Genomic DNA, 21,001 nt, shown 5'->3' with positions numbered 1-21,001 from the left:
AGGGAAGTGAATGTCACAGGTGTATGTGTGCAGGTGAGTGTGTGTGTCAGGCAGGAGTGTCTGGGCAGGAGAAATGAGACATAATGCTGAGGGAAATTCCTTGGTAATAGTGTGTTTATCATAAAATTCACACAAACACTGCATCCTTAATAATAATAATAGAGTTTTCTCATATGAAACTAATACGCATTAAAATGTTTTCTCCTTCAAACCTTTCAGTGACTCTGATACACTAAGAAGGCATGTCCATTCATCCTATGGCTTTGTATACCTCTTTCAAATCACCTTTAAGGCAGTGTGGGGAGGCAAGGCTGGGTGTGCCCCACTTTAGAAGTTCAACAATCCAATGTGAAAAGTGCTATCATAGAGACCATCAAGGTTTGTGGGAGTACACAGGAAGGAGTACAAAGTCTGACACTGGATGGGAGTGGGGTTAGGAAATTCTTTCCGAAAGAAGCTAAGACCTGAAAGAAAATAGAAATTAGCCAGATACAGGGAAATAACATTCCACATAGAGGGAAAAGAATGCCCAAAGGTCCAGGGGCAAGAGGGAGCATTGCTTGAAGAATTAAAAGTCCTTCGTTAAGCCTGGAAGATGGTGTATAAGGAAGCAGTTGGGCAGGCAAGTCGCTGAGACAATACTGGAAGGTAAGCAATAGCCAGATCATGGGTGGCTTTGTGAGGAGTTAAGGAGTGTGTGCTTGTCTTGAGAGCAATAAAGAGCGCTGAAGGGTTTCAAGCAAAATTGTGCAGGATCACATATGTGTTTTAGTTGGATCACTATGTAATATGGACAACCACTTGGAAAGAAGGCAAAACTGAAGATGGGAAGTCTGATTAAATAAGTTTATTATAGGAATTAGGGTAATATCCTTAATTATAGTCATGGAGTAGAGATGACAGATGCAGATAAAAAATATTTAGGGAATAGAATAACAGCATTAGTTCACTAATTAGATGTGGGAGGGTAAAAATGATACTTGAGAGAGGCAGCAAAGTTTCAAGGAAAGGAGTGGTGATTAAGATGATGATTTTAGTTTTAAACATACTGACTTTGAGGCACCTATAAGATATTCAAAAGGAGAGGTATAATCAGAAGTGGATATATGAGTCTGGAACTCAGAAGAGATCTGGGATGAAGATACAGGTTTAGAAATCATCATATATAGATGAACATTTAAGTCTCAAGAGTGCATGAAGTCATCCACAGAGGGTAAGATGTATAATGAGGAAAGAAAAGAGAAAACCTCTAAGAAATATCAAAATTAAGGGAGAAGGAACCTGCAACGGAGAATAAGCAATAGCTTCTTGTAGACAGAAGCTAACTGGAAAAGCAAAGAAAGAGGGTGTTTCAAAGAGGAAGGAGTAGAAAGCAATATCCAAAATCCAAAGTTGTAGGAATTAAGAAAACACTAAAACTTACTTATTGAATTGGGAGTGACTGATGATGTTAATGAGAGTAGTTTCGGTTGAGGGGTGGCACCACAGGCAGAGCAGTACAGTGAATTAGAGTGGGAAAAGTGGAGACAACTAATTTACTTTTTTTAAAAGATTTGGCTGTGAAGATAGGGAGAAAAGTAGTGGAAGGTAGAAAGGGGAAAAGGGTCGAAGGTAGATTTCTTCTCATTAGATGGGAGATAAAGAGAATATCACTTAATGGGAGGTCTTTGAGGAAACATGAGGTGGGATAAACTCCAGAAAAAGGAGAGAAGTAAGGGATGGATGGGAATGTACGTTAACTGATGGAGTTCCAAATCTGATGGCCTCTCATTTCTCTGGGAAGGATCTAGCATGATCATTTGTTGAGAATGAAGGAGAAAGAAGACTGGAGTTGAAGCTCTGAGGCAAGTGGAGAGGTTTGAAATAGTCACTAAGGAGAGCAGGAGAATGATAATTAGGGAAATGCTGAACGACTGTGCCACAGTGGTGAGATACCAACTTGCACTTATTTATTTTTCTCAGCAGCCTGTGTGTAGATTTGGGAGAAGGAGATAGCAAGACTGATTCACAGTTGATATTTCGCCAGGTGGGCGTGACAGAAGACAAAGGAACCAAGAAAATTTAATATATTGACAGATGTTAGTAAAAGTGATAGACTATTAAATTTAAACTGGATAGTGAAGGATATGGAAACAGGAGGTACTGACTAAATAAGAAGAGTCAAAGTACTGAAGATCTTATGAGAGAGTAACAGTGAGAACAACGCACAGAGTAGGTTTAAAGGTAAGAGGCTGAAGAGTAAGTGAGACATACATGGGTTGGTGATCAGAAGTTGAAAGAATTACTACATCTCTGCTTCAGTCTTTTCTGTGAATTAAATGATGAAGTTATTTGTTAAAAGTAAAGCAGGGTATGGTGATGCCTAAGATTTAAAGAGAAAGGAGGGTTTTAAGCAGGTGATGAAGAAAATGGCAAAGAGCAGACTACAAAGAAAGAAAGACTGCTGGGTAGCATAGAGAACCCAGTTGATGTTAGAAGTCATCAATTTATAGTGACACCAATCTACTAATTCTAGGATAACTTAAGAAAAATAGTTATATTGTTTTGGCACAGATTTCCTTCTGGAAATTTCATTTTTTCAGAAAGTTTTAGAAATAATGCTTTCCTTTTGCAACTGTGAAAAAATAAATTTTCTTCAACAGTTTGATTCTCTAAATAAGCACAGGTAAAATATATTTCTCTAGATAAAACGTATTATAGGATTAGCACATAAAATCTTTATCTATAAAGAAGTGAAACAATAAGCACATATAATAACTCTGAGGGAAAACCACGGGACACAAATCAAACTTACGGAAAAAGGGCATCAAGGACTCTCTGGCCAGTCAACAGAGGATGATTAGCTGGCAACTTCTCAGTGACAGGCCGAACCTGACGTACAGGCCATACTTGGACCATGCTGAACTTCTCCTTTATACCTTCAAATTCAAGCTCCAACACAACATCCTACAAAAATACAGCAGGACTTTAAGTACATTATAAACATTTCTTCCTCTAAAATCAAAGTAATGCCAGATTTCTCTTGGGGGGTTAGGGAAGTGGTATGTGGAAGTGGGGAGGGAGATTTACACTTTTTTATTGTAAGTCTTTACATACTGTTCTAATTTTTTTTAAACCAGGTGCATTATTACTATTTTAATGATTTTAAGAAAAAGCTTAGAAGTTTTGGAGAAAGGAGTATCTCAAGTTATAGAGGGATAGTTAAATAAATTACATGAATATGCAGAGGAAAAATTCTTGAAGGGTACAGAAGATACTCCTGGGACTGAGGGAGGGAAGAAATGAAAGCTTTCATAATTTATTTTCCATTATTTATTTTGCTTACTTTATTATAATGCTCTTATACTGCTTTAATGAAAAATACTAATCTATTAAGAACCCTAACATATTTAATAAAGTTAAATATTTTAAATTATTTATAAAAGCAAAAAGATAATGAATAATACTCTAACATCTGTGAACACTGAGGTGGTTTTAACTATTCACAAACAATCTCAAAGTCCATAGACCTATAGAAATCTGTAATCTTGTTGATGCATGAATCTGAATTGTCTACTTCAGGGTTTTCTTGCAAGTATCGGTGAGTCTCTAAGCTAGTGAGTAACGTTAGCTGACTGCCCAGAATCCTGATCTTAATTCTTTTGTTCTGTATATGTTGTAGAGCACAGACTGATTCTTGTGAAATGATTAGAAAATTATTATCTTTTATCATATTTTATTGGGAAAAAATTATATGCTACAATGATCTTCTCAATAAAGCTATCTTCATACCACGAAGATTATCATGCATCTACTGTATTTGGTATGATGTGACTATCAATAACATTAAAGGACTAAGTTTTAAATGGCTCACCCAGAGTAAGAACTTATATAATCCATTCTACAATTCATTATGTGAATAGAGATTGACAAAAAGATCAAAGTCTATTCTATGCCTAAAGAATCAGAGGTTTAAATAATGTAGCATAAGTTAAGAAGGTAGGAAAATACTATACTAGCTATTTCTCTTCAAAAAGAAATAATATATTTTGCTTTTTTGTATTCCCAAGCTCAAGTTTTAAAGAAAAAAATCTTAAATAAAAAAATAATTATGGGAGTAACTTAAAACATACACATTAAATATGAATTCTGTAACTATTCAGAGTACTAAAACTGGGCAACTATCACATATAAGTGGGGCCATTCTTGTGAGATAAAGTTTATATGATACTTACAGAGGTATCGTAATTTCCAGGTGGAGCAATGTAAGTGACAGTTCCTCTGTTTCGTGGGGGCAACATGATTTTGTGTTTGATGAGTGAGTTCTCGTTGACAATTGCATAAATATCTCCACCAGTGATGTGACTACCAACCTAGAGAACAAATGCACTTGTTTAATGTTCAAATAAATGTCAAGCCATTTAATGTTCAATAAATATCAAGCAGACTCACCTTGCTATTATTTAAATCATTTGCTTCACTTATGAATAGAATACATTTGTTCTATAATCCTTCTAGTGGAGCTAAAAAAAAGATGTAAACTATGCTTCTGTGGTCTATTTTTATTTTGACTAAGAGTACAAAATAGTTCAGTAAACACTCTTTTCACATTCTTTCACCAACTTTAGAAATTTAGGTTACAAAGACATACCCGTAGGTTTTTGCAAGGTGTGAAATCCCATTTGACATCTCTGCTAAGAGCAGACACATTTACTCCTCTGGGAATGTAAATACTTTGAGTCTGACTGCTGATATCCGACAAAGGTCTTTGAATACCATCAAAAATGGCTCCCATAATGCCAGGACCAAGCTCTACTGAGAGGGGTTTCCCAGTGCGGAGTACAGGATCTCCAACAGACACACCAGCTGGAAATGGCAGTTGAGGAAAACTCACTATGAAAGATTAGAGATACTATAAAAAGGAAATACCACAGTTTAACAGGAAATGATACATAAGGCGCTAAACCTGAGATTCTCAAACTTTTAGTCCACAGCATCTTAGTGTTTCAGTAACTTTTTCATAGTGACCTACAACAAAAGATATATATATAAATATAATAATTCCATCTATTAAATAATTATGTCCAAACGTCTTAATAAATGTGTATGTCCTAACAACTAAGTGGTACTTTGAAAAATATACATAAATTGAAAGAAAAAAGAACATTTTAATTTCATTTTAAAATAATCTCAATTTTTACAGATGGGATTTATGTGCCTGTTGGGTATTCTACAATTTCCAAACCTTGGAGTCAGACTGAATACACATCCCACATCATTTTTGTATGACACTTGGTTTTTAGCTTAGCAATTGCCAAAACTCAGCTTCACAAAGATATGATATCATCGACAAGAATATAGTACAGTCAAATAATAAAAGTGTTTATTATCTCAAGCTACTAGTTCTCGTGGTGTCTGACAAAATGTCTAATATTCCCGTGTTTACCGCAAAACCTTAAAATATCCTGGGGCACCCACATGAGTTTGCTGCAGCTGCCCAGAGTGCCCTGGTGCACAGTTTGGGAACCACAGGCTTAAAAATAGAAGCAAAAGCCTCTCCATAATACTTTGTTTCAACTATACTGGTGAGGAATATCAGTTCCCTAAAAAGGATATTAGAACCTGGACAAAAACTTAAACTCTTAAGACTAAGAAACAACCAAAAAAATCTTTGGACTTAACAATCATTAAGGGATTTATTAATAAATGTTGGTATATTCATAAGCTGGAATTCTATGTAGCTGTAAAAAAGACTAGGCACTTCTATGAATTTTTCAAGAAAGATCTCCAAAATATATTTTCACTTCCAATATTTGATTATGAAATATTTCAAACCTACAGCAAAGCTGAAAGAATTTTACAGTGATCTACCATAAACATTGTACTATATTTATCACATATTTATCCATCTTCCACCATACATATATTTTTAAGTGAAAAAAACAAGGTGCAGAACAGTGCATACAATATGCTATCTTTTGGGGAAAAAAAGGAAATAAAAATAAAAATATATATTTATATTGGTTCATATAACAAACTAGAAGGATACAAAATAAATGGAACTAACAAAATGGGCTGCATGAATGCATGTCTGTTTTGAAAATTGGCCAAATACAGGATAACAAAGGCAGAGCGGGTTCTCACTATACACATGTTCATTTATTTTAAATCTTCAAACCACGTAGAAGACTAAATAAAAGATAAACCTAACAATAGAAAAAAATCCTTTTGATTAGTGATGATTTCATAGCTATGAAGACTTTTAATTTTATTAAAACTTTGAAATTAAAAATTTTAACTTTATTAAAAATTTTCAGATTTTGTTTAGAATTAGCACTCCAATACTGATAGAGAGAACAGGTACCATAAGCATATGTTTTAGTATGGCAAAAAAGCTGTACCAAATAAAACTTAATTAAGTAGCCAAAGAAGTAATGCTGATCTTGAGAATAAAAGCAATGAAATATTAAGAGCAATGAAAGGTCAGGAGATAATACTAATTTCTTAAAATAAGAGCACTAATTCCTAGTACCTCTCTTCAATAAACTCCTATATATCAGGTTTCTTCAAAACACCAACATTCCACGTTTCTGATGCCATTGGTGCTGCTTCTACCTTTGCCATAAATCTTTCAATTCTGATTTGTAGAAAATGGCTAGAAATTGAACCAAAAAGGATACAGGTTTCTTCATACACCTGGATAGTGGCCATGTCACCCTCCAATCGGATAATCTCTCCAACCAACTCACTGTGGCCCACTCTCACCAGTTCATACATGGCTGCACCTGCCATGTCACAAGCTGTAACCACTGAAAAGAACAAATGAGTATTAAGATAATTAAAACATCCAATAAATCCGATAATACACTTCTCTCATATATTCATAGGAAAAATAAAATACCTACTATGGAACATACTATCTCATAAAAAGACAGTTTTAAAAAATTACACTTGATTTAAAATACTGTGTTAGCTGCAGAAATACAAAGCATCGTAAGAGACTACTACAAGCAACTCAATGCCAATAAAATGGACAACCTGGAAGAAATGGACAAATTCTTAGAAAGGTATAACCTTCCAAGACTGGACCAGGGATAAATAGAAAATATGAACAGACCAAACACAAGTAATGAAATTGAAACTGTGATTAAAAATCTTCCAACAAACAGAAGTCCAGGACAGATGGCTTCACAGGTGAATTCTATCAAACATTTAGAGACGAGCTAACACCCATCCTTCTCAAACTCTTCCAAAAAAGTGCAGAGGAAGGAATACTCCCAAGCTCACTCTATGAGGCCACCATCACCCTGATACCAAAACCAGACAAAGATACTAAAAAAAAAGAAAATTACAGGCCAATATCACTGATGAATATAGATGCAAAAATCCTCAACAAAATACCAGCAAACAGAATCCAACAACACATTAAAAGGATTACACCATGATCAAGTGGGATTTATCCCAGGGATGCAAGGATTCTTCAATATATTCAAATCAATCAAGGTGATACACCATAGCAACAAATTGAAGAATAAAAACCATATGATCATCTCAATAGATGCAGAAAAAGCTTCTGACAAAATTCAACACCCATTCATGATAAAAACTCTCCAGAAAGTGGGCATAGAGGGAACCTACCTCAACATAATAAAGGCCATATATGACAAACTGACAGCAAACATCATTCTCAATGGTGAAAAACTGAAAGCATTTCCTCTAAGATCAGGAACAAGACAAAGATGTCCACTCTCGCCACCATTATTCAACACACTTTTGGAAGTCCTAGCCACGGCAATCAGAGAAGAAAAAGAAATAAAAGGAATACAAATCGGAAAAGAAGAAGTAAAACTGTCACTGTTTGCAGGTGACATGATACTATATATAGTGAAGCCTAAAGATGCCACCAGAAAACTACTAGAGCTAATCAATTAATTTGGTAAAGTTGCAGGATACTAAATTAATGCACAGAAATCTCTTGCATTCCTATACACTAACAACGAAAGATCAGAAAGAGAAATTAAGGAAACAATCCCATTCACCACTGCAACAAAAAGAATAAAATACCTAGGAATAAACCTACCTAGGGAGGTAAAAGACCTGTACGCAGAAAACTGTAAGACACTGATGAAAGAAATCAAACATGTCACAAACAGATGGAGAGATATACCATGTTCTTGGATTAGAAGAATCAATCTTGTGAAAATGTCTAATTACCCAAAGCAATCTACAGATTCAATGCAATCCCTATCAAATTATGAGTGGCATTTTTTACAGAACTAGAACAAAAAATCTTAAAATTTGTATGGAGACCCCGAGTAGCCAAAGCAGTCTTGAGGGAAAAAAACGGAGCTGGAGGAATCAGACTCCCTGACATCAGACTATACTACAAAGCTACAGTAATCAAGACAATATGGTACTGGCACAAAAACAGAAATATAGATCAATGGAACAGGATAGAAAGCCCAGAGATAAACCCACGCACCTATGGTCAACTCATCTATGACAAAGGAGGCAAGGATATACAATGGAGAAAAGACAGTCTCTTCAATAAGTGGTGCTGGGAAAACTGGACAGCTACATGTAAAAGAATGAAATTAGAACACTCCCTAACACCATACACAAAAATAAACTGAAAGTGGATTAGAGACCTAAATGTAAAACCAGACACTATAAAATTCTTGGAGGAAAACATAGGAAGAACATTCTTTGACATAAATCACAGCAAGATCTTTTTTGATCCACCTCCTAGAGTAATGGAAATAAAAACAAAAATAAACAAATGGGACCTAATGAAACTTAAAAGCTTTTGCAAAGCAAAGGAAACCATAAACAAGACGAAAAGACAACCCTCAGAATGGGAGAAAATATTTGCAAATGAAGCAACAGACAAAGGATTAATCTCCAAGATATATGAACAGCTCATGCAGCTCAATATTAAAAAAACAAACAACCCAATCAAAAAATGGGCAGAAGACCTAAATAGACATTTCTCCAAAGAAGACATACAGATGGCCAAGAAGCACATGGAAAGCTGCTCAACATCACTAATTATTAGAGAAATGCAAATCAAAACTACAATGAGGTATCACCTCACACCAGTTAGAATGGGCATCATCAGAAAATCTACAAACAACAAATGCTGGAGAGGGTGTGGAGAAAAGGGAACGCTCTTGCACTGTTGGTGGGAATGTAAATTGATACAGCCACTATGGAGAACAGTATGGAGGTTCCTTAAAAAACTAAAAATAGAATTACCATATGACCCAGCAATCCCACTACTTGGCAAATACCCAGAGAAAACCATAATTCAAAAAGACACATGCACCCCAATGTTCATTGTAGCACTATTTACAATAGCCAGGTCATGGAAGCAACCTAAACGCCCATAGACAGACAAGTGGATAAAGAAGATATGGTACATATATACAATGGAATATTACTCAGCCATAAAAAGGAATGAAATTGGGTCATTTGTAGAGACGTGCATGGATCTAGAGGCTGTCATACAGAGTGAAGTAAGTCAGAAAGAGAAAAACAAATATCATATATTAACGCATTTATGTGGAACCTAGAAAAATGGTACAGATGAACTGGTTTGCAGGGCAGAAATAGAGACACAAATGTAGAGAACAAACGTATGGACACCAAGGGGCTAAAGTGGGGGGGCTGTGGGGTGGAGGTGGTGGTGGGATGAATTGGGAGATTGGGATTGATATGTATACACTGATGTGTATAAAATGGATGACTAATAAGAACCTGCTGTATAAAAAAATAAATAACATTCAAAAATTAAAAAATATATATATATAAAAAAATAAAATACTGTGTTAGTTTCAGGTATACAGCAAATGATTCAGTTATATACACTTTTTTTCAGATTATTTTCCATTTATAGATTATTACAATATATGGAATATAATTCCCTGTGCTATACAGTAGATCCTTGTTGCTTATCTATTTTATGCACAATAGTTTGTATCTGTTAATCCCATACTCCTAATTTGTCCCCTCCTGCTTCCCTCTCCCTTTTGGTAACCATAAATTTGTTTTCTATGTCTGTGAGTCTGTTTCTGTTTCATATACAGATTTATTTGTATTATTTTTTAGATTCCACATATAAGTGATATCATACAATATTTGTCTTTGACTTACTTCACTAAGTATAATATTCTCTAGGTTCATCCATGTTGCTGCAAATGGCAATATTTCATTCTTTTTATGCCTGAGTAATATTCCATTGTATATATATACCATATCTTCTTAAGCCAATCATCTGTTGATGGGTACTTAGTTTGCTTCTATGTCTTGCCTACTGTAAATAGTGATGCTATGAACATTGGGGTAGATGCATCTTTTCGAATTAAGAGTTTTCCTCTTTGCTGGACATATACCCAGAAGTAGGATTGCTGAATCATATGGTAGCTCTATTTTCAGTTTTTTAAGGAACATCCATATTGTTTTCCAATATGTAGCTACACCAATTTACATTCTCACCAACAGTGTAGGAGGGTTCGCTTTTCTCCACATCCTCTTCAGCGTTTATTATTTGCAGACATTTTGATGACAGCCATTCTAACTGCTGTGAGAAGATACCTCCCTGTGGTTTTGATCTGCAACTCTCTAATAATTAGTGATGTTGAACATCTTTTTATATGCCTGTTGGTCAGATGTGTGCCTTCTTTGGTAAAATGTCTATTTAGGTCTTCTGCCCATTTTTTGATTGGGTTGTTTGTTTTTTCGATATTGAGTTGCATGAGCTGTTTGTATATTTTGGATATTAATCCTTTGTCAGTCACATCATCTGCAAATATTTTCTTCCATTCCATATGTTGTCTTTTCGTTTTCTTGATCACAAGACACATTTTTAGGGACTTTCCTGGTGGCGCAGTGTTTAAGAACCCGCCTGCCAATGCAGGGGACACGGGTTCGATCCCTGGTCTGGGAAGATCCCACATGCCATGGAGCAACTAAGCCCGTGAGCCACAACTACTGAGCCTGCACTCTAGAGCCCACGTGCTGAAACTACTGAGCCTACATGCTGCAACTACTGAAACCTGCGCACCTAGAGCCCGTGCTCCGCAACAGGAGAAGCCACTGCAATGAGAAGCCTGTGCACCACAACAAAGAGTAGCCCCCACTCGCCGCAACTAGAGGAAGCCCGCACGCAGCAATGAAGACCCAATGCAGCCAAAAAAAAAAAAAAAAAAAAAAGACATTTTTAGCATATGACATAGTCAGGGTAAACAATAAAATTTGTTCGGCTAAAGATTACTTATTTACATAATATACATGAAAACTATATTCATTTTGAAGTTCTATATGACAAACTCTTACCTAGTAGCATTGAGGCAAGTTTTGATCAACCTAGGTTGCTATAATATATGGAATGATGGGTTTCGGAACAATAGTAATAAAAAAATCCTTTAAAACTAAAATGAGAACAAGAGCTTTAGCTAGTTGCATGATAGAATGCCACACAATTATCAGTTTGCTGTGTTGTCACCATCGCTTTGAGAAATATTATATAAAACAACATCTTTACTTTCTAACACTTTATACCAGTGGTTCTTAAAACTCTTCTGGAACAAAGACTCTTGATAAACTAATGACAGCTCTACCTAGAAAACCTCCCATTTGCATCAAAAATTTTTTTCATAACCCATAGGATGTTTATAATCAGTCACCACCACTGGGTGAAATCCTAATTAAAAATCCCTATTTCTTATAAATACTGAACTAGAATTTACAATTATTATTTTGGTTTATTTATTTATTTATTTGTTTGTTTGTTTATTTATTTATTTATGGCTGAGTTGGGTCTTCATTGCTGTGCACGGGTTTTCTCTAGTGGCGGTGCACAGGGGCTACTCTTTGTTGCGGTGCGCAGGCTTCTCATTGCGGTGGCTTGTCTTTGTTGCGGAGCACAGGCTCTAGGGCATGCGGGCTTCAGTAGTTGTGGCACACGGGCTCAGCAGTTGTGGCTCGTGGGCTCTGGAGCGCAGGCTCAGTAGTTGTGGCGCACGGGCTTAGTTGCTCCACGACATGTGGGATCTTCCGGGACCAGGGATGGAACCTGTGTCCCCTGCATTGGCAGGCGCATTTTTAACCACTGCACCACCAGGGAAGTCCTGATTATGTTGTCTAGTAAGCAAAAATTACTTTTCTATAAGGAGGGGAATGTTGTACATTTTCAGATATGTAGAAATAAGTCTTTTTTTTTTTTATTAAGGAATCCACTTCTATGACTGTCATGAAGCCCAGGCTGAGTTAACAGTGACAAGTTATGGAAGTAACAACATCCCACTCTGGACTTTCTGGTTATAACCACTGTCTTCTCTCTCTAACCTCAACCTCTCTACCTCTACCTCTCTCTGTCTCTCTACCAGACTCATGAGGCCTCAATCCCTGCCCTCCTATTCCTGGAAGATGCCAAAGACAGCTATGTAAGAGAACTTTTCAGGAGAAGACGACTTCTGTCTTCCCAAAAGACAAAGCCTCTACTATGTTTTATGAGGCGGATAGCAACCCCAAACCACAGACAGGTTGGGACCTGCGCAGGCCTCAATGGAATAAGTCCATTTTAATATTTAGCCTTCTGATACAATTAATTAGAACTATGAATTAGGTAATATTCGAGTGAAAACTGTTAAGGTATTAATATTTATTTAACATTGAACAATGGAAATTTATTAATTTTATAAATACTTACCTCTGAACCTATATATAAGAATAGTTAAGATGCACCAAAATACCAGAGATCACTAAAGTTTTAGATCATATTTCATAAACAAAAGTATGCCATTTTTCTACTATCTCATTAAGTACTTAAAAATTATAAATAGGTTCCAAGAGCAGTTAACTACAAGTTTCAGAAAAATATTTTTACCTAAACTCTTTTGATAGTGTTCTTCTGCCTTTTCCCTAAGAGTTCTTGTGTATAGCCTGTCTTTCCTGAAGACCTTACGATCCTCAAGGGGAAAAATTGTTTCTCCGAATGGCAAAAGAGATTGAAACAGTGAAATATATTATCTGCTAATAAGTTCAAGCTCAAACACCAACTTCTAAGCAGTAGAAGCTTCTTAGGGAGAAATAGGCACAGTGACTGACAGTGTTTTCTTTGCATTAACACCAAAAAAGGGTCATCACCTCTTCTGTGATTAGAACAAGAAAAAGACTACAACATGACTTTGTAAAAAGATATAAGGAAAAATGAATTTCCATGGCACTAAAGATACAAATCAATGAGCAGCTTTACCTATGGAAACTATGAATCACATTTTGCAGTAGAAGTGTGGAATAACAGAATGAATACTAGAACGAAATTTATTATTTAAAATGCAGTACCCCAAGTGTGGGCAGAACAAACATAAACTGCTTTCCATTCTCATTATCATGTCATAAGACTATTTTCCTACAGGTAGCTAGTTATGTGACATCTGAATAACCATTCAGAAGGATTTATACATGCAAAGAGCCAAGGTTGATATTTCTGAGAAATGCTCTGAAAGCAATTATTAAAATTCAAATCTAATTAACAGACATCTAGATATCACATACTAAAACCTATAAACTTTATAGTTTTTTAACCTCACGTTTAACAAAAAAATTAAGACATATAACACCAACTATACATTTATATAATAAACAGGATATCACAAATTAGTACCTCAATAATTATCAAATTTAGATAATAAATGTTACAGTAGCCCTTATGATGGAGGCATTACCTCAGTCTTACAGCAGCTATGAAATCTCTTAAAGACAGAATTTATGTAGGTGAACAGAAACTTGTGTATTTCTGCCTAAAACACCTTGAAAAGACATTAATTGATGTTAGGAATTATTACTATTGAGATTATTATGTATTACTTACCAGGTCCTGAGACCCCATGCACAAAACCAAACGTGCTTTCTTTATCTTCATCACGTATTTTGGGTAGCTTGGAGAAATCCATCATGTTAACTTACCTATGGTAAAAAAAAAAAAAAAAAAATTAAGTTATAATTACAAACTTTAAAGCAAAAGAACCAATATAGGTAGTGAACTTTGGTGTATTCTTGAGTTATTACCACTTCTTCAAAGTAAAATATAAAATTCTTAAGATTTGGTTAAAAGTACCTCATTCCTGGATAGTCTACAGTTATTAAAACTCAGAATTATATATCCGTATGCAAGACATTCAATAGAAAATACCCCATGGAATGTAACAGACTGTGAATTCTTTCCAACGTCTCATCTAGCCTGACAACCTCTTGCCCTCCCATTATTTCTCTGACCTCCTCTCTAACTACTCTTCCCCTTAATCAGGCTGCATAAACACTGAACTCTTTACCATTACTCAAAGCACATACACATTCTGCCTCAGGGTCTTTGTACATGTTGTTCCCCCTGTCTGGAGTACTCTTCTGCCAGATGTCAGCTCCTATATACCTCCTTCAGGTCTTTACTCAAATGTCCCCTTCTCTGAGAGGCTTCTCTGCCTATCTGCCCATCTATTTAAAATACCTCCCCTCCTTCCCTGCTTTATTTTTTTATCATCTAACAAGTTATATCTTACATTTAAAAAATGTTTAAATGTAAAATCTACCTTTAAAATATTTCTGGGATCATTTTTCCCTTTTTTCTTTTTTTAGCAGAACACAGAATAGTGTAAGAAATTTAGTTCAACTTCTTTACTTTAGAGATGTGCAATCTGAAAAACCCAAACAATGAGCTATTCAAGCCCAAATAGAAAACTGGTTACAGATCCCAAAGTAGAAAGTTTCTATGTAACTGCTGGCCTAACTTATTACTGACAATTTAATAAAGAAGATAAAATATATGTACATTTAAAAAGCTAAATAATGTCTCCAAACAACCATAAAGTAAAGATCACAGGTCAATATGTAATAAAGTACCAAATAATACACACTTATTTACTAAAAGTTCGAAGATTAGAATGTTTGGGGGAAACATCTTGAAGGTCAGGTAGAATTAGCATAGGTAAAGAAGGAGAGCAAAAGGCATTTCAGGTGGGGAAATAACGAGAACAAAAGAAGGGAAATAAAAATTTCAGGAACAGTTAACAGACCAGCCTGACTGGAATAAAAGGTTTATGTTATGGCAACAGTGAGAAATAAGGATTAGAGAGACTTAATTTGTGGGTCTTGAAATGAATGCCTAGTGGCCTTTATCCTACAAACAACAGGAAATAACCGAAGATTGAGGGAGAACTGTTATGAGAAGAATGATGTTTAACCAATCTAGCGTTAAGTAGGGGAAGGGATGCAGGCATGAAGAGAAGTTGAAAAGCTCTGGAAATAGTTATGGGTTGAGTGTCAATATGTTACCAGAGTTGTCACCAGACCCTTGCTCAAAACCCACCAACCCTCCTTGGAATAGGAACTAACATATATCTTTAATCACAGGGTCTGGACACAAAGAAAGGAAGCTACAGGAAGAGAAAAACAAAAACCGGATAGAACCAGCTGAAACCAAGATGGCGATGAATCTGAACTCCAAGAGACCCCGAGTCTCTTTCTACACTGATTTTACTACATTAGTGTACTAAATGACACACCTACCAGCAGCCGTGACTGGAAGTCACTGACCAAAAAAGGACAGAAAAGTGGTGGCATCCCATTTCCAGGAAAACCTGCCTCTTTCCCAGAAAACTAATGCATATGCATCCCCATCATTAGTCTCACTCCTTCCCCCCATTGTCCTTATTCCTTAAAAGCAAATCCGTCTTGCCATTAAGGCAAGAACTTGATTTGTGAACTAAGTTCCCACTTATCCATTCTCTGGCCATTGAATAAAGCTTCTGTTGCTTCAATTTCCGCTTTGGTTTCATTTTTGGGCTGCTGGAACCCAAATGGAAAAAAACCTTCTCTGTGGAGGCAGAGGGCCTCAGTGGGCTAGGGCCCGAGCAGGGATCCATACAACTTAACTGGTAACAAGTGGACTCAATTTATTAAATGTTTACTGAGCTCCTACCAAGGAAAACGTACTGTGTTAAACTTAGGGAATAAAGACTATGAATAAAAGGAGATTTCACTGGCTTTAAACAACTGTACCATAAAACAAAATTACTTAAGTGTTCAAAATGACAACACATTGGGGGCAAAGGAGAAATTGATTCAGATGTGGGAAAAGTGTAAACCAATGGGGATGAGTTAGGGGAACAGGTAACTGGAAAGTAAGTTTCAAGGCTGAGTTGAGTCCAGATAGAAAGAATACAGAAAGAGAGGAAAATCAAACCCTGAGGCTTAGGTATTAAATCAGGCAGGGTAGAGTGGTGTTTTTCAGTCTTTCTGGAGTCATTGAAGGACGGCTACAGAACCCTACACTCCTTGGAATACAATTTGTAATCCATTAACCAAGGTATCAAAGAATTCCGGAGGGGAGTGTAACAATAAAGTCATTAACAGTGGATTTCTGGTTTGATACACTTAGTGCCTTCAGAAGAGGGATGGCGTACAGGGATAACAGGGAAGAATTAAAGAGTGATTAAAGAAACAAGCAAGAGTAAAAACAATTAAAGATCAAAACCATATGGCGGGACTTCCCTGGCAGTCCAGTGGTTGAGACTTCACCTTCCAATGCAGGGGGTGAGGGTTCGATCCTTGGTCGGGGAGCTAAGATCCCACATGCCTCGTGGCCAAAAAAACCAAAGCATAAAACAGAAGCAATATTGTAACAAATTCAATAAAGACTTTAAAAATGGTCCACATCAAAAAATCTTTAAAAAAAAAAAAACAACCATATGGCGATTCACTTTGTTATACAGCAGGAACTAACACAACATTGTAAAGCAATTATACTCCAATAAAGATGTTAAAAAACAAAAAAAACAAAAAACACCACATGGTGATATGGGAGATCTTCCAAGTGAGAAGAATATGATCAAAGGGGCAAGAAAAGTACCAATACCTTAAAGATGGTATCAGTGATAAGGTAGAGACTATCATCACTTTGGTCATTTATTGATAAAGATGAAGTTAGTGTATAAGTCCTTGGAAATCATGGAAAAATAATAATAAATCTGATATTACAGTCACAAATGTCAATGTAAAGGAGGCAAGGATTTTGGTGTCACTAGGAAAATTGGAGGAAGGGCAAGTTGAGGGAGGAAGTAAAGAAAAGGGGAAACTGGTTTACAGGATTTTCCAGCCTCCTAAAGATGCAGAAGGGAACTGTTGAGTAAGTAGGAACGGGACTGCAAAAGATTAGAATATAAAAAGATGAAAGTTTTTCTAGAAACTACTTAGATAACAGGGGAAAAAAACAAAGTTTAAAGATAAGCATTTATTTGGGAAATGGGTTGGGCAAAGTCTATACAAGCAAAGGACGTCAAATTTTAATCTCCAGAAAATCAAAGATTTTCAAAGTCAGAAGAGAATTTTATAATAATACAGTCTAACTTCTTCCCCAAATATGGGTATTTCCTATGATACATGATCATCTGCCTATTAAAGTGGAAATATCATGAAATATTGAGTCAGCAGGCTTAGGAAATATCCTGATTCTACCAGTGACATGCTGCAGGAGATCTTGGACAAATCAAAATCTCTTAATATCTTCATTTGAAAAACACGAGTACCACCTACCCTGGGGCTATGATTAAATTACAGTTTGTCAAAATGTTCACAAAAAATTCATCTGTAATATACCTACCATTTAAACAGGGCTTCAATTTTGAAAAAGCCATTCTATTTTTAGAAATCGCCTCTTAGAGAGTTGTTTTGTATCCAACCTAAATCTACTTCCCCAACTTCTACCCTCTGGCCATTTCTTCCAACTACTGTAGCCACACAGAGTATCTTCCCTCCCCAAGGAATTCTCTTTGGTGTCTTCAACTGTCCCTCAAAGGATAGCCTTTTTCAGATCTTTCTCCCCTGAGGCTACCCTCTTCTGGAAGTATTCACGATGTCAATGTTTCTTTTAAAACAGAGCAAACAAAATTAAAAACTGTATTCTAAATGTCATATGAGTAAGTTCTGAAGAGTACCACTTTCATCTGTTCTGGTTGCTTTCTTTTTATTGAGAAACAGAGACCAAGGCTTTGAGTCAGACAAATGGAGTCTGAAATTATAAATTGTGCCCTTGAGCAAATCAAATTCTTTCAACCTTTTGAGACTCATTTCATCTGTAAAATCTACTGGGATTGTTGTGACGCACCTAACAGTGAGCCTAACAGAAAAGTATTACTGATGACTACTAACTTTATTCTGTTAGTACAAGCTAATATTGCCTATATTTCTAAAAAGAACCTAACATATTCTTATCTTCTTGTTATATGAACCAAATCTAGTCAAGTGGCTAGTTTTTTTCTTAGCTATTATGTGTATTTTACCTTAACTTTATTTTCTAAAACTAAGTAGATTTTATTTTAAGCATCAATGATATGCCAGGTGCTGTATCATAGATTGAAAATACAGTGGAGTAAGAATAGTTACAACAGGGTAACAAATGTGCTCTCATAGAGCAGTGCAGAGTGATTTAGAAGAGGCATCTAACCTTGACTTGGGCAGGACAAGAGTGACTTAGAGGAGGCTAAGCTGAAACTTCAAAGATGAGGAGGCATTAGAGTATACAGTAGAACTTTCTTACAGATGCTTTAAATCTCCTAGGGTTCATGAAGGTGTTCTAGAGTGTTCATGAGGCAATAACAGTATCTGTTCTGATTTTTAAACACAGGTGTTTACATACTTTCCCTTTTAAACAACAAGAGCCTCCAAATGTATGAGCAATAATTAGTGGAAATCAAATGAGTTTGTTCATGATTCAGCTGCCTTGTGGATTTATCACTCAGCTGGATAATCCTAGCCACCATAGGAAACTGATGATTCTACAGTTTTAAACTTTATTTTTAGGCATATATTGTTTAATTTATGCCAAAGGCAGCAGGCATTAGGAACAGTGATATCAAACTAATAAGTGAACCAAGAGCCTAAGTGATAATACTATAAATTCACTTAAATATGCTTTTCACCAGATCCACAAATTTCCATTCATCTGATTAATATTCTTAGAGCAAATCAAGATGATTCTACTTTGTAAAAAGTCAGTGTTGGGCTTCCCTGGTGGCACAGTGGTTGAGAATCTGCCTGCCAATGCAGGGGACATGGGTTCGAGCCCTGGTCTGGGAAGATCCCACATGCCACGGAGCAACTAGGCCCATGAGCCACAACTACTGAGCCTGCGCGTCTGGAGCCTGTGCTCTGCAACAAGAGAGGCCACGATAGTGAGAGGCCCGCGCACCGCGATGAAGAATGGCCCCTGCTTGCCACAACTAGAGAAAGCCCTCGCACTGAAACGAAGACCCAACACAGCCAAAAATAAATTAAAAAAAAAAAAAAAAAAGTCAGTGTTTACAACAGCCAAGATATGGAAGCAACCTAAATGTCCATCAATAGATGAATAGGTAAAGAAGATGTGGTATACAAATATAATGGAATATTTCTCAGTTATAAAAAAGAACAAAATCTTGCCATTTTCAACAACATGGACCTAGAGGGTATTATGCTTAGTGAAATAAGTCAGACAGAAAAGGACAAATACTGCATGAGTTCACTTAAATGTGTAATCTAAAAAACAAAACAGGACTTCCCTGGTGGCCCAGTGGTTAAGACTCCGCACTTCCACTGCCAGGGGGCACAGGTTCCATCCCTGGTCGGGGAACTAAGATCCCGCATGCTGCGCTGCGCAGCCAAAAGAAAAACAAAACAAAACAAAACAAATGAAGAAACATAACAAAACACAAACAGAGTCATGGATACAGAGAACAAACAGGTGGTTGCCAGAGGGGAAAGAGGTGGGGGAAGGAAAGAGATGCGAGATTAAGAGGTACAAACTTCCAGTTGCAAAATGAATGAGTCACAGGCATGAACGTACAGTGTGGGGAATACAGTCAATAAGTATAAAACTGGAAGGAAAAAAAAAGTCAATGTTAAGAGGAGAAAAACATGATGATGGTCACAAGTAATTTAGCTTTTTGTACACCACTGTATGATATGCAGAGAAGTGGTTACAAATACATTCAAAAACCAGCTCTTAACACATCTTTCATGATAAAATAAGAAAATTTTGAAAACACCAGTTTTTAAAGTATAAAATTTAGGAATTCCAAGCACTTTTGTCCATTTTTGATGCTTCAACATGTTAAATTTTAATCTCGGCTTCAGCAACTCAGACGTTTATATTTGCTGTGCCCTGCCTAGAATGTCTTTTCCTCACTCTCATGAATAGTCCCTCTCTTCCCATTGTCATCCTCGATGCTCTTACCCTGCTTTTCTTCATAGAACTTTTAACTACCTGAAAGAATATTTTTTCTTTTTAATTTACTTGTTTACTGTGTTTAGTATAAGCATCTGTATCACTCCCTAGAATACTTAGTTTCATGAGGGTAAAGAAAACAGTGCCTGGGCAAAGAAAATAAGCACTCAGTGAATAGTTACTGAATAACTTCATACCCCCTAATACCATCTCCATTTTACAAATGTGGAAACTGAAGAATGGAGATGTAGGTAACTTTGCCCAAGATCACAAAACCAGCAAACAGTAAAGGTGGGATTATGAACCGAGGCAGTCTGACTCCAAAGCCTATGCTCTTTAAGCACTGCACTCTGCCTCCTCAATTAACTAGGCTGATTTCTATTGTATACATCTAAACAATCCTATGTGGTACAGAGGACAATAGTCTCTACCTCAAGACTATATGTTTTATCTTATTAGACACAGAGCTGCAACATTCAGATTCCACTTCAAGGAAGTGGATAGCCAACAGCTGTCAGCCCTTCAGGGTCGGCCTCAGATGCAGAGAGCTGCCTTGCCCACATTCACACCCTTCACAGAGCAACCTGCACCGGGTGACTGAGCAAAGTGGAGGTATAAAGAAAGGCCCAGCCCTATCACCCCAATGCGGGACATGTCACAAGCAATACATGCTCACTCCAGATCATCCCCCCTGGTCAGCTGAGGCTTTGTCGGGCTTGCATTGCATTTGCACTTCTTCCCCAGACCAACTCTGTTTCCGTCCCC

The 21,001-nt window shown here is 36.5% G+C and overlaps 1 protein-coding gene across 1 annotated transcript in view; it reads right to left on the bottom strand.

Annotated features, from left to right (window-relative positions):
- Positions 1–21,001, bottom strand: part of ATP6V1A (ATPase H+ transporting V1 subunit A) — a 58,219-nt gene that overhangs the window by 15,970 nt on the left and 21,248 nt on the right. Inside the window, exons 3-7 of the mRNA XM_061194192.1 lie at positions 13,853–13,947; positions 6,660–6,788; positions 4,631–4,845; positions 4,215–4,352; positions 2,795–2,946 (exon numbers count right to left, since the gene is read on the bottom strand). Of these exons, the coding sequence (XP_061050175.1) occupies positions 2,795–2,946; positions 4,215–4,352; positions 4,631–4,845; positions 6,660–6,788; positions 13,853–13,937 (719 nt within the window). The 5' untranslated portion in view covers positions 13,938–13,947. The remainder of the gene's footprint in view (positions 1–2,794; positions 2,947–4,214; positions 4,353–4,630; positions 4,846–6,659; positions 6,789–13,852; positions 13,948–21,001) is intronic.

This window comes from Eubalaena glacialis, chromosome 6 (genome assembly GCF_028564815.1).
Source record: "Eubalaena glacialis isolate mEubGla1 chromosome 6, mEubGla1.1.hap2.+ XY, whole genome shotgun sequence".
NCBI lineage: Eukaryota > Metazoa > Chordata > Mammalia > Artiodactyla > Balaenidae > Eubalaena > Eubalaena glacialis.
The sequence above is the reverse complement of the archived record's forward strand: the minus strand, read 5'-3'. Positions and strand labels throughout refer to the sequence as shown.